This window comes from Emydura macquarii, unplaced genomic scaffold, assembly GCF_026122565.2.
Source record: "Emydura macquarii macquarii isolate MOO-44397 ecotype Brisbane River unplaced genomic scaffold, CSIRO-AGI_Emac_v2 contig_3314, whole genome shotgun sequence".
NCBI classification, from domain to species: domain Eukaryota; kingdom Metazoa; phylum Chordata; order Testudines; family Chelidae; genus Emydura; species Emydura macquarii.
This window is the reverse complement of record NW_027133451.1, coordinates 5,537-18,456: the sequence shown is the minus strand read 5'-3', so window position 1 is coordinate 18,456 and position 12,920 is coordinate 5,537. Positions and strand designations below refer to the sequence as shown.

General features: G+C 55.1%; 1 protein-coding gene across 1 annotated transcript; it reads right to left on the bottom strand.

Moving 5' to 3' along the window:
• Positions 1-5,431: 5,431 nt before the first annotated feature.
• LOC137143312 (C-type lectin BpLec-like) lies at positions 5,432-12,302 on the bottom strand. The gene is made up of 6 exons (XM_067533052.1): positions 11,899-12,302; positions 11,491-11,567; positions 8,784-8,896; positions 7,832-7,972; positions 6,581-6,695; positions 5,432-5,714 (listed from the first exon to the last, which is right to left on the bottom strand). Exons 2-6 carry the CDS (start codon positions 11,555-11,557, stop codon positions 5,602-5,604), a joined length of 549 nt encoding a protein of 182 aa, XP_067389153.1. The 5' UTR covers positions 11,558-11,567; positions 11,899-12,302; the 3' UTR covers positions 5,432-5,601.
• Between the last annotated feature and the right edge of the window lie 618 nt (positions 12,303-12,920).

Here is a 12,920-nt window from a genome sequence, read left to right as displayed (position 1 = left end):
CACCCTCCTAGTGAAAAACTTTTTCCTAATGTCCAACCTAGACCTCCCCAACTGCAACTTGAGACCGTTTCTCCTTGTTCTGTCATCTGCCACCATTGAAAACAGTCTATAGCTGTGCATGGGATTCTTTCTTCCTAAGTGGAGGACTCTGCACTTTTCTTTGTTGAACCTCAGCAGATTTCTTTTGGCCCAATCCTCCAGTTTGTTTAGGTCCTTCTGTATCCTATCCCTACCTTCCAGGGTATCTACCACTCCCCCCAGCTTAGTGTCATCTGCAAAATTGCTGAGGGTGCAATCTACCCCATCCTCCAGATCATTAATGAAGATGTTGAACAAAACCGGCCCCAGGACCGACCTCTGGGGCACTCCGCTTGTGACCGGCTGCCAGCTAGACATGGAGCCATTGAACACTACTCGTTGAGCCCTATGCTCTAGCCAGTTCTCTATCCATTTTATAGTCCATTCATCCAACCCATACTTCTTTAACTTGCTGATAAGAATACTGTGAGAGACAGTATCAAAAGCTTTGCTAAACTCAAGGTATATCACGTCCACCGCTTTCCCCACATCCACAGAGTCAGTCACCTCTTCAGAGAAAGCAATCAGGTTGGTCAGGCATGACTTTCCCTTGGTGAATCCGTGTTGACTATTCCTGATCACCTTCCTCTCTTCCAAGTGCCTTAAAATGGATTCCTTGAGGACCTGCTCCATGATTTTTCCAGGCATTGAGGTGAGGCTGACCGGTCTGTAGTTCTCTGCATCCTCTTTCCTCCCGTTCTTGAAGATGGGCACTAGATTTGCTTTTTTTCCAGTCATCAGGGACCTCCCCCAATTGCCAAGAGCTTTCAAAGACAATAGCCAATGGCTCTGAAATCACCTCAGCCAACTCCCTCAGCACCCTCGGGTGCATTGCACCCGGCCCCATGGACTTGTGTATGTCTAATCCTTCTAAATAGTCTTGGACCTGTTCCTTCAGCTCTGCGGGATGTTCACTCCTTCCCATTCTGTGCCAGTCTATGCCGCCCAGTGCCCATTTCCCCTTGTCCTATAGAGGTTAAGCAGACAATTCTTATCCCTCCTCCTTGTAACCACTTCTTATGTCCTTGAAAACTGTTCTCATGGCCCCACCTCCGCCCCGTTTGCTCTTCTCCAGACCAAACAAACCCAATTTTTTCCATCTTCCCTCACGAGTCGTGTTTTCTAGACCTTTTATCATTTTTGTTGCTCTTCTCTGGACTATTTCCAGTTTCTCCACATCGGTCCTGAAATGTGGCTCCACGACTGGATGCAAAACTCTGAGGCCTAATCAGTACAGAGGAGACTGGAAGAATTATTTCTCGTGTCTTGCTTACAACTCTCCTGCTAATACATCCCAGAATGATATCTGCTTTTTTTGCAGTACTTTTACACTCTTGACTCATATTTAACTTGTGTTCCACTAACCCCAGATCTCTTTGCACACTACTCCTTCTTTGGCAGTCATGTCCCATGTTGTGTGTGTGCAGCTGGTTGTTCCTTCCTAAGTGGAGGACTTTGCATTTGCCCGTTTTGAATTTCATCCTATTTACTTCAGCCCATTTCTCCAGTTTGTCCAGATCATTTTGAATTTTAATCCTGTCCTCCCGGCTTGGTATCATCTGCAAACGTTTTAAGTGTACTCTTTATGTCACACTCTAAATCACTGATGAAGATATCTTCATCCTTAGAGGTTTTTACGGACCGGCTTGACACAGCGCTAGCTAGGACGGTTTAGTCTGGGTTGGTCCTACTTTGAGCAGGGGTTGGACTAGATACCTCCTGATACCTAGATACCCTTCCATCCCTCATCTTCTAGGATTCTATATTGAACAGAACCAGAACCAGAACCGATCCCTATGGGACCCCACTTGATATGCCCTTCCAGCTTGACTGTGAACCACAGATAACTACTCTTTGGGAATGTTTTCCAACCAGTTATACACACACCTTATAGTAGCTCCATCTAGGTTGTATTTCCCTACTTTCTTTATGAGGAGGTCATGTGAGATGGTATCAAAAGCTTTACTAAAGTCACGATACACCAAAACTGCCACTTCCCCCATCCACAAGACTTGTTACCCTGGCAAAGACAGCTAGCGGGTTGGTCTGACATGATTTGTCCTTGACAATCCATGCTGACTGTTACTTATCACCTGATTACCTTCAAGGTGTTTGCACGTTGGTTGCTTAATTATTTGCTCCATTCTTTCTGGCTACTGCAGTGAAGCTGACTGGGCTGTAATTTCCCGGGTGGTCCTTACTCCCTTTCCAGACCCTGGCACTATATTTACCCTTGGCCAGTCCTCTGGAATCTCTCCCGTCTGCCCTGAGTTTTGGAGCTAATGGCTCATGGCTCAGCTCTGTCTGCTCCGTCAGCTCCTTGAGTATTCTCGGCAGTGCTTCATTGGCCATTGTGACATGCAGACATCTGCCTTGTCTGAGTCGTTTTGTTCTCTCCCCCTTTTAGCCTCAGCTCCTGCCTCATTCTCGTTGGCTCTCAGCGTGTTAGACACCCAATTGCTACTAACCTGTTTGGTGGAAACGGAAACAAAAAAGCCTGTTAGCACTTCTGGCATTTCCACCTTTTCTGTTACTGTCTTTCCCACTCACTGAGAACAGAAATCCTGCACCGTGTTCCCCTCCCCTCCCCCCAGCCCACAGATCACTGCTACTGCCCCTCTTTCTGCCCCAGTTGCTGCCCCATCTCCCTGGGACTGGGCACCTCTCTCTCCTTTCCTCCTCTCTGAACCCTCAGCTCCTTCCACCCAGGACTGAATTTCCCTCTCTGCTCCCAGTCTGCGGCGACCCCATTGCTCCCCCATCTTCACCCTATGGCCCTGGGTGCTCCCTTTCCTCCCCCCGCCAGTATCCCTGGTCCCACTGTCCCGCATGGCCCCAGGCGAGAGGGGGAGAGGCTCAGCCTAGCAGGAATTCCCTCTGCTCCAGGACTGCAGCTGAATGCAGGATGGACGGGGTGTCTGACAGCTCCATGTTTCCCCCCTTCCTGCGAGACCATGGGGCTCCTGGGGCAGGTACAGGGAGGGCTGTCACACACCCCACAGAGCACTGCCCCTCTCGCAGGCACTGAGGTTTCAGCTCTCAGTCAGTCAAGCCAGGCTGGAGAGCACCGCATCCCAGCTGGTGCAGTCTGAGCAGGAGACCCCCCGGCCCAGCTCTGCCAGCGTCTAGCAGACAAACGCCTCCGTTGTTCAGTCTGTTCACAGGAGAGTGAATCGTTCATCAGCCAGGCTCAGCACAGCTCTGCTGCCGTTTGTTCACACAGTGGGACAACATTTCATTGCCCTGCAATTACCACTCAGGTGATGTGTGCCCAGCACCAGCCAGACGGATGGTTTCCCATCATGCTCAGCACCTAGGTGTGCTCCTGCAGATACGGAGCCTGTGCAAATCATGTGCCCTGAGCAGGGGGAGCCAATCAAACCTTGCCTACATCAGTGCAGGGCACGATCTCCTCTGGACCTGATATGCTTGCCACGAGCTGGGTCTCACTCCCCCATTGGCGCCTGACTCCTGGGACAGGAACTTTCCCATGTCCCAGTGGTTAGCCGTAGGGACAGCACCGATGCCATGAGCCGCCTGCTGGGTTGAATTGTCTCAGCCAGTCAGAGCCCAGCCGTCCTGCACAGCCACTGAGTGAGGCCACGGACCACCAGCCCTCCGCGCGCTGGCTGGGTCTGTGGCCGGTGCCACCCAGGAGGTCAGACTAGATGACACGCGGGTCCCGCCTGGCTTGGAATCCCTGAATCTCTGACATGACAAACGGCGACACTCCAAGGTGTTTGGCTCCGTCTCACTGGAAATTCTCAGCGGCTCTGCCTGTGGCAGGCTGGAATTGCAAGCCTGAGAAGCTGTTTCCTACCTCGTTAGTTACGCCGTGATTGAGCCGTGGCCAGCACAGCACCTCTCGTGCTCCTTGTTTGCACTTCTCAATTCCTAAAGGAGCCTCGTGGATCGTCCCTAGCATTTCTGTCCAGAGGCTCATTGGAATTACAACCTTGTTACCCTTGGAAGTCACCCCATCTCTGCCAGTAAGTGCATGTCTGCAGTTCCAACTGTCTCCTGTGCTTGGACAGAAACTGCATCTTGCTGCGCTCCAGCTTTAATGTCACTTCGTTACGGATTCCCAACAATTCATCTTTCGCTGTTTGCCGCTTCTGCCTCCAGCGGTGATGCTCTGCGCTAAGGTACCGCCAGTTAACCCGGTGCGTGGTGATGTCCCCGGGTAGCAGAGCCCCACGGCTGCTGCACCTGTGACGTCCTTAATCCCATTGTCTTTGAGCAGAGACCACAGCCCCAGGAAGTAAAGAACACCTGGCCCCACCCTCAGCCTTTCACTCAGGTTCGGGGTCACGTGGCCCGCTCAGCGCGTGAGGGTCAATCAGGGCAGGCTCTGAGATCGGCTCTGCTGCCCTTGACTGGTGCAGGGAGGAGAACAACATTTCACTGCCCCCATGTCCCGGATTAAAGGGAATTTTAACCCAAAGCAGCCAAGACGGATCCCTTTGGCAAAGCAGGTGTGTCTGCTGAGCAGCTAGGCAGTGCAGGCGTGTCCAGCGTGATCTGCTCCTGAGCGCTGCTCCCCAGCTAGCCCCACAGGGCAGGCAGAGCCCATTCAGACCCGGCTTACACACACATGGCTGCTTTTCTCCAGCTCCTGCTACACCAATTAATTTCTTTAGAAGTGGAGTACTGGGGGGAGGGACCCCACCTCTGGTTCCCCTGAACGGGCTCACGTCTCTGACTTTGCCAAGGAACCAGTTGGATTTTGAAGCTGAAATTGAACCGACTTCACTGGCAGTTTGGTGACTATTCCAGCTGCTGTTTGAATGGGACTGACTCAGCAGAGCCCGTTGATAGGGAGGAGAGGCCCAGGCCCTGCACAATAAGGGGACGCTCGGAGAGAGGCTGTCTGATGGCGGGGGGCAGAGAACACCCTGCGAGTCAGTGACAGATATAAATACAAGGAAGAGAAGAAGGGATGTTCCCGGCTGACGCAGGAGGCCTCCAGCAGAGCTGGGAATGAACCCAGGAGTCCTGGCTCAGTCTGTTTTGTTTTCTGCTCTAGTTCTGCAAGGTGTGCGCGGTGCATTGCAGGCAGGCTGGACACGTCCCTCCCTGGAGCGCTGGGATGGGGACAGGAGGGGGCAGCGCACAGAGAGAGGCAGAGGGAGCGGTATGAACGGGCCCTGCCTCGGGTACCAGTTCCCCCTGCTATTACCAGAAGGCCAGGCCCTCCTCATTCCTTGTTTGTTCCCTTTCCTCCCCCTGGAGGGCGGCTCTGTGGTGCTGAGGCCGCAGTCAGGGGACCCATGGACCTGTCCCTGGCAGAGTCAGGAACAAGAGAGAGGAGACACACACAGAGCTGAATGCTGCAGGGAAAGTTTATTGTCAGGTCACTGTGCTGGGATGGATGAGAGGAGGAGAGGGTGGGTGCAACAGAGAGCGACAGGGCAGAGCGGAGCTGCAGTGACAGGGATTAACACAGCGATGCTGTGCAGAATGGACTTTGCACCCGGGAACACAGGAGCTGGTGTGCCAGGGAGCTGGCGGGACCCGATTAACTCACAGCCCAGCTGGGAGCCGCCAGGTGTGGGCGAGCTTCCTTCCCTTGGATTTGTTCTTACAAAGGAAATAGTATTTGTCTTCACAGGGATAATCGTGCCATTTCTGGAAACCTAGAAAGAAAACCAGAAAAGACCCGTGGGGTGGGGCAGGCTGGGCTGTTCCTGCCATGCAGTGACCCCTCCCCTGCCCCCGTTCCAGCCCCTCGGAGAAGATCCCAGCTCCGGTGCAGGGCCCCGAGGCAGAGGAGGGTGGGTTGAGCCCTGAGCGCCCCAGGTGGGGGCAGCCCGATCCTGCAAAGAGACGCCGAGGCTCAGTGTGAAAGGGGAGACGGCTGGTCCATGTGCTACTGTTCTTACCTCCCCTGCCCCACATGCCCCCCACACCACGCACAGGCAGAGGAGAGGGAGAGCCCTGCCCCGGGACCGGGGGCACCTGCTCAGGAACTGGGCTGCTGCCTCCCACTGTGCTGAGGGAGCTGGCCCCACAGGTCCTGCACGCTGGGTTCTGGCTACACCCAAAGCAACATCTGTTCCCAGGCGGGCTCAGCTGCCATTTACAGGGGACGTGTCCCTGCCCCAGGAGTCCCTGTTTGCACAGTTCTGCCTGCTCGACACCCTGCTGTCGTGGAGTTGGGGTGCAACAGCCGCTCAGAGCTGTTCAAAGCTCAGCACAGCTCCCCCTCTGGGCCAGGGGTGTGTGTGTGTGTGTGTGTGTTTGCGTGTGCAACTGTCTGTTCTGCCTGTCACTGGGGCAGGCACAGACTGACCCAGGATCTGGGAGGCAGGACGTTTCCCAGCTGAGAGAAGGGGTTCTCTCCTGACTGCCCTCCCAGGATGGGGCTGGGGAGAGGGAGGAGCAAGGATCTGCACTGCAGAGCGCGCTGGGGCCAGCCCGGATCAGTATCTCAGCCCCTGTGTGGTCGGAGGCTGCCAGGGCCCCCCTGGAAGGAACATGTGGGGCTGAGCTGCCTGGTTACCTGGAGCATGAGATAACCCTACACAGTACTCGTTTTTCTTTGGATTGTCAGGCTGCTCGTTATCCCAAGCATTAAAGTTCATCTGGGATTCATCTGTCCATCTCCAGTTTAGATTCTGCAGAGACAAAGCAGAGGAGAGACCCTGTACACCCCAGATTACACAGCTCGAGAGATGCGCCGGAGACAGAGGGGCCATGGACAGGGCCTGGGGAGCGGCTGGCCCAGCTCACACTGACCATCGCTATTCAGTGTCAGTGCTAGCAACCAGGGTGACGTTTCCTGACAGCTGAAGTTACACTAGGACCTGCCCCAGGCCTTGACAGCATGAAAACAGCAAGTGAGGGGAGAGTCTCCAGCCCCCCTGCTCTGCCATCCCCACATCGCTGAGGGCAGCGCACCCCACATGCCCTGAGCTTTCCACGTCCGTCTCCAGCACAGCCCGCCAGGCGACGCCTGCGGCTCCATCCCAGGCGCTGTCCCAGGGAACCGTGCTGATGCTTCCTTCTCTCGTGTCCGCAGGCGATGGGACGCTGCCCCCAACCCAGCCCCATGGAGTGTAAGTCTGCTCCCCACAGGAGAGGCCCCCCCGGGCGGCGCTGGCCTGCAGAGCCTGTCTCTCAGCTGGGCTGTCCCCGGGCCAACCCAGAACCGCTGTGGCTCGCCTTGACTGTAACTGTTCACGCCTCTGCACTCGAGGGATCTGCTCCTTCCCCGTCCTGCCAGCCCCGTAGCCTGTGCCTGCTGGTTCCTGGGACCCTCCAGGCTCCCCCCAGACCTCACCGCTGAGGTGCCCCTGGGCAGGTGATCCCCACCTAACGTAGCTCAGCCTACGGAGGGAAAACACCCAAACGACAGCACGGCCAGGCTTTGCTGCCCTGGCATTGTTCACTGCCTGCGTGGCCGCCCCTTTCCCCAGGCCCTCATCTAGGCATCTGCTCTGCATGGGGCCGGGGCCGGCTCTCGTACGGGGCCTGCCCGGTCTGAGCACAGGGGCCGGTTGGGTGGGTCGCGTGGCGCTAGCAGAACAAACACGCACATTAATAATAGCGGTTTGTGCTCTGCCCCGGGCGTGTGGGGCTGATCCTGGGACGGACACACGGACGGTTGTAGCCCGTTCTCACCCCCGTGCGATGGAAATCCTCTGTCGTGGCACCCGCGCCCCCAGAACAGCACCAAGCAGAGAAACAGAATCCAGGGGCTTGGGGAGAAGCGGCTGCCAGACGCAGAGCAGAACGGGCCCGGGGCACTCACCTGGTCAGGATCCCAGAGTCCGATCCAGACGGGAATGTTCTTCTTATTTTTCCAATTGACATAATGGGCCAGTATATTATTTTCTCCAGCGCTGTGAATGGAGGCGAGATGGGCCCCACTCCCGTTGCGCTGGCACTCAGCCTGAGACAAGAAGAGACAAGCCAGTTACCCCATTGCTCCACCGCAGAGAGCAGCAGGACAGAGTCCAGCCCTGCTCTGGGGCGCTGCCTCGCCTGGCAGCAAGGGCTGTGAGGACAGGACCCCGGTTCAGCACCTCTCCCCACACCCAGCAGCAATGGGGGGAAGTGGATAGAGCTGCCTCCCTCCCTCTTCACCTCCACGCCCCCCAGCGCACCCTGGCCAGACACACAGCCACCCTGGCCCTGCTGTGCTGAGCCTGGCTGATGAAAGATTCACTCTCCTGTGAACAGACTGAACAACGGAGGCGTTTGTCTGCTAGACGCTGGCAGAGCTGGGCCGGGGGGGTCTCCTGCTCAGACTGCACGAGCTGGGACGGGGGCTGCTCTCCAGCCTGGCTTGACTGACTGAATGCTGAAAACTCAGTGCCTGCGAGAGGGGCAGTGTTGCCTTTGGGGCGCCCAGGGACAGTGTGTGATTTCCCAGCTGACTGGGGGGGCTCGAGCCGGTTTGGTTGCAGCAATGACAGGAACCCCTAGACCTAGAACCCGGCCCTGGCTGCTGCCGGCTCTGTCTGGCAGAGGGTGACATTTACATTATATTCTGCCCTGCAGCCTGGCCAGGGCAGGGCCGTGCCCTCAGCAGCTGGTTCCCAGGGCTCTGCCCGGGGCAGGGTTAAATGTGCCAGCGCTCGGCTCCCAGCACAGCCCAGCCCAGCCCAGCTCACTTAATCCTGTAGTCAGCCTAAATCTCCCCATCCAACAGCCTCCAGCTGCAGCCAGAGCCCCTGAGCCCCGCTTTCCCAGCCTCTCACCTCAGCCTCCATCCAGGTTTTCGGTTGAGGGAAGTATTGATAGCAGTTGCCTTGTAAGTAGATCCAGCCCACGGAACAAGACGCATCTTGTGCCTCGACTGTGAGAGCAGGTGCTAGGGGGCAATGGTGAGGACCAGACGGCGCAGTTAGCGGCTGTTTCAGAGGCACAGCCGTGGCATTCCCGTTAGGACAACTAATGGGGCCTGGGCTCCTTTCCTCATGGTTCTTGGGGCAGAGCAGGAGGCAGTGCTCTGTGGGGTGGATGACAGCCCTCCCTGCACCTGCCCCAGGAGCCCCATGGTCTCGCAGGAAGGGGGAAAACATGGAGCTGTCAGACACCCCGTCCACCCCACATTCAGCTGCAGTCCTGGAGCAGAGGGAATTCCTGCCAGGCTGAGTCTCTCCCGCTCTCGCCTGGGGCCATGCGGGACAGTGGGACCAGGGATACTGGCGGGGAAAGGGAGGGAAACACCCGGGGCCATAGGGTGAAGATGGGGGAGCAATGGGGTCGCCGCAGACTGGGAGCAGAGAGGGAAATTCAGTCCTGGGTGGAAGGAGCTGGGGTCCAGAGAGGAGGAAAGGAGAGAGAGGTGCCCAGTCCTAGGGAGATGGGGCAGCAACTCGGGCAGAAAGAGGGGCAGTAGCAGCGATCTGTGGGGCTGGGGAGGGGGAGGGGAACACTGTGCAGGATTTCTGTTCTCAGTGAGCGGGAAAGACAGTAACAGAAAAGGTGGAAATGCCAGAAGGGGTAACAGGCTTTTTTGTTTCCGTTTCCACCAAACAGGTTAGTAGCAATTGGGTGTCTAAGACACTGAGAGCCAACGAGAATGAGGCAGGAGCTGAGGTTAAAAGGGGGAAAGAACAAAACGACTCAGACAAGGCAGATGTCTGCATGTCACAATGGGCAATGAAGCACTGCCGAGAATACTCAAGGCGCTGACTGAGGAGAGAGCTGAGCCATGAGCCATTAGCTCCAAAACTCAGGGCAGACAGGAGAGATTCCAGAGGACTGGCCAAGGGTAAATATAGTGCCAGGGTCTGGAAAGGGAGTAAGGACCACCCGGGAAATTACAGCCCAGTCAGCTTCACTGCAGTAGCCAGAAAGAGAATGGAGCAAATAATTAAGCAACCAACGTGCAAACACCTTGAAGGTAATCAGGTGATAAGTAACAGTCAGCATGGATTGTCAAGGACAAATCATGTCAGACCAACCCGCTAGCTTTCTTTGCCAGGGTAAGAAGCCTTGTGGATGGGGGGAAGTGGCAGATTTGGTGTATCATGACTTTAGTAAAGCTTTTGATACCATCTCACATGACCTCCTCATAAAGAAAGTAGGGAAATACAACCTAGATGGAGCTACTATAAGGTATGTGTATAACTGGTTGGAAAACGTTCCCAGAGAGTAGTTATCAGTGGTTCACAGTGAAGCTGGAAGGGCATATCAAGTGGGGTCCCATAGGGATCGGTTCTCGTTCTGGTTCTGTTCAATATAGAATCCTAGAAGATGAGGGATGGAAGGGACCTCAGGAGGTATCTAGTCCAACCCCTTGCTCAGAGCAGGACCAATCCCAACTAAACCATCCCAGCCAGGGCTTTGTCAAGCCGGGCCGTAAAAACCTCTAAGGATGAAGATATCTTCATCAGTGATTTAGAGTGTGGCATAAAGAGTACACTTAAAACGTTTGCAGATGATACCGAGCTGGGAGGACAGGATTAAAATTCAAAATGATCTGGACACACTGGAGAAATGGTCTGAAGTAAATAGGATGAAATTCAAAACGGGCAAATGCAAAGTCCTCCACTTAGGAAGGAACAACCAGCTGCACACACACTGCATGGGACATGACTGCCGAGGAAGGAGTACTGTGCAAAGGGATCTGGGGTTAGTGGATCACAAGCTAAATATGAGTCAAGAGTGTAAAACTACTGCAAAAAAAGCAGACATCCTTCTGGGATGTATGAGCAGGAGTGTTGTACGCAAGACACCAGAAATAATTCTTCCGCTCTGCTCTGCACTGATTAGGCCTCAGCTGGAGTTTTGTGTCCAGTGCTGGAGCCACATTTCAGGAAAGATGTGGAGAAACTGGAAATAGTCCAGAGAAGAGCAACGAGAATGATTAAAGGTCTAGAAAACACGACCCGTGAGGGAAGATGGAAAACCTGGGTGTGTTTGGTCTGGAGAAGAGAAGACGGGCGGAGGTGGGGCCATGAGAACAGTTTCCAAGGACATAAGCAGTGGTTACAAGGAGGAGGGAGAAGAATTGTCTGCTTAACCTCTACAGTACAAGAGGCAATGGGCTTAAATTGCAGCAAGGGCGGTGTGGGCTGGGCATTAGGAGAAACTTCCCACCTGTCAGGCAGTGAAGCGCTGGAACAAATTGCTGGGGAGGTTGTGGAATCTCTGTCCCGGGGGTTTAAGAGCAGCTCAGACAAACCCCTGCCAGGGCTGGGCTAGTTATCACTAAGACCTGCCTCGTCTGCAGGGGCCTGGACTAGATGAGCTAACGAGGTCCCTTCCAGCCCTACAGCTCTGTGATGCTCAGGGCAGGGGCACAGCGGGTCGGGGCTCCCCCCAGGGCAGTGACCCCAGCAGCAGGAGACATGCCGTGACTCTGGGAGCGCTGAGGAAAATGAATTCACTTCCCAATTCCCACCACGGCCAACAGTGCTCGGGGCTCCAGCTCCGAGGGGCCGGGCAGGGACTCACCTGTCAGCGAGAGGTTAAAGATCAGGCAGCCGAGGAGGCAGAGGCTGACGTAGGCAAATGGCCCCATCTCGCTTCTCCTGGAGGGAAACACACATGGGAGATGGGGCCAGGAGAGCCACAACGACCCCCCATCACCCCAGTGGGCATTTCCCAGGGGAGGAGCTTCGGAGCTGGGCTGGTTGGTAAGGGGCCTGGCTCAGCTAGAAAGGCCCCGAGAGGGATCCTGTCCCCCAGCTCAGAGCCCCTGTGGGGCAGGGGAGCTGTCCGAGGAAGGACTGGGACAGAGACGGCCCCAGGGACTCATGCAGGGCAAGGCTGGCCATGGGTCCCATCCCAGGGCTAGGCTGCCCCCGCGTGCACAACACCCAGCGTGGAGGGAGGAATGTGGGGAGGGGGGCAGGAACTCACGTGTCCTTCTGTGTCTGTCTGTCTGTATCTGTCTGTGTGTCTGTGTCTGGGTGGCTGGTCCAGAGCACTGGGGATTGCAGTTCAGCCTGTGCTGGGAACTGGTCCCCGGAGGGGGCTTATAGCCCTGCAGCAGAAGGGGTCGGGGGAGGAAGAAGGCGGAGGGTGAATTTGAAAATGGTACCGGATGTCACAGTTCAGTCCAGTGGTGACACAGTGCAGAGATGCAATCTGCCACCTGCTTCTGTGCACCTTCTGCACTGCCTGGGTCTGCACCCCTCCACTCGAGAGCTGAGCAACTGCACATCTCTCTCAGCCACGTCAGCAGGGATGGGGGTGAGTGTATTAATGCAAAGCATCCCATAGATCTATATCTATATCACAGGCATCTCTGGTATCAGACTGTAATCCTACCCATTAGCCATTTGATTATTCATTTTCTTTAATCCATCATTTAATCTGTCATTTCATGTTATCTCAATAAAAGCTCATAGAATTGTACAGATTCGGCTGTCAGTGAGAGCGTTCCTGTCATGCACCCCAGGGGTCCCTGTATAAACCTTCTGGAGCCTGATTCTGGGTTTAGAACGTCGTTATCTTCTGATCAGAGCAGACTGGCGGGCCTATAACCCCATTCAAATGACTAAAGGCCCTGCAATCAAGGAACAGACTGGCGAGCCAGGCAGGAGACTCCGGTAGTGTGTGACAGTAATTCTTTTAGGAATTCTTGGTTTTTCCAGGCAATTGGGAGACTCCCCTGAGGTAAATTGAGCTGGAGAGCAAACAAGAGAGCAAAAAGGCTGTGTGTGTATGAGTGTGGGAGGCTGCCTTAAACACCGGAACCTTGATTTCCTGTGACTGTTTTTTGGCAGTGGTCCCAGAAGTGTTTCCTGTTATTCACTGCACTGTAGCATCTGTTTATTAGTAGCAATTAATCTTGCAAGAGAAAGTTGTACTGTTTAAAGTGATACGCGTATGTTGGGGCTTTGGAGTGTAGAAGGAGTATTGATATTGAGGTCCCAGAA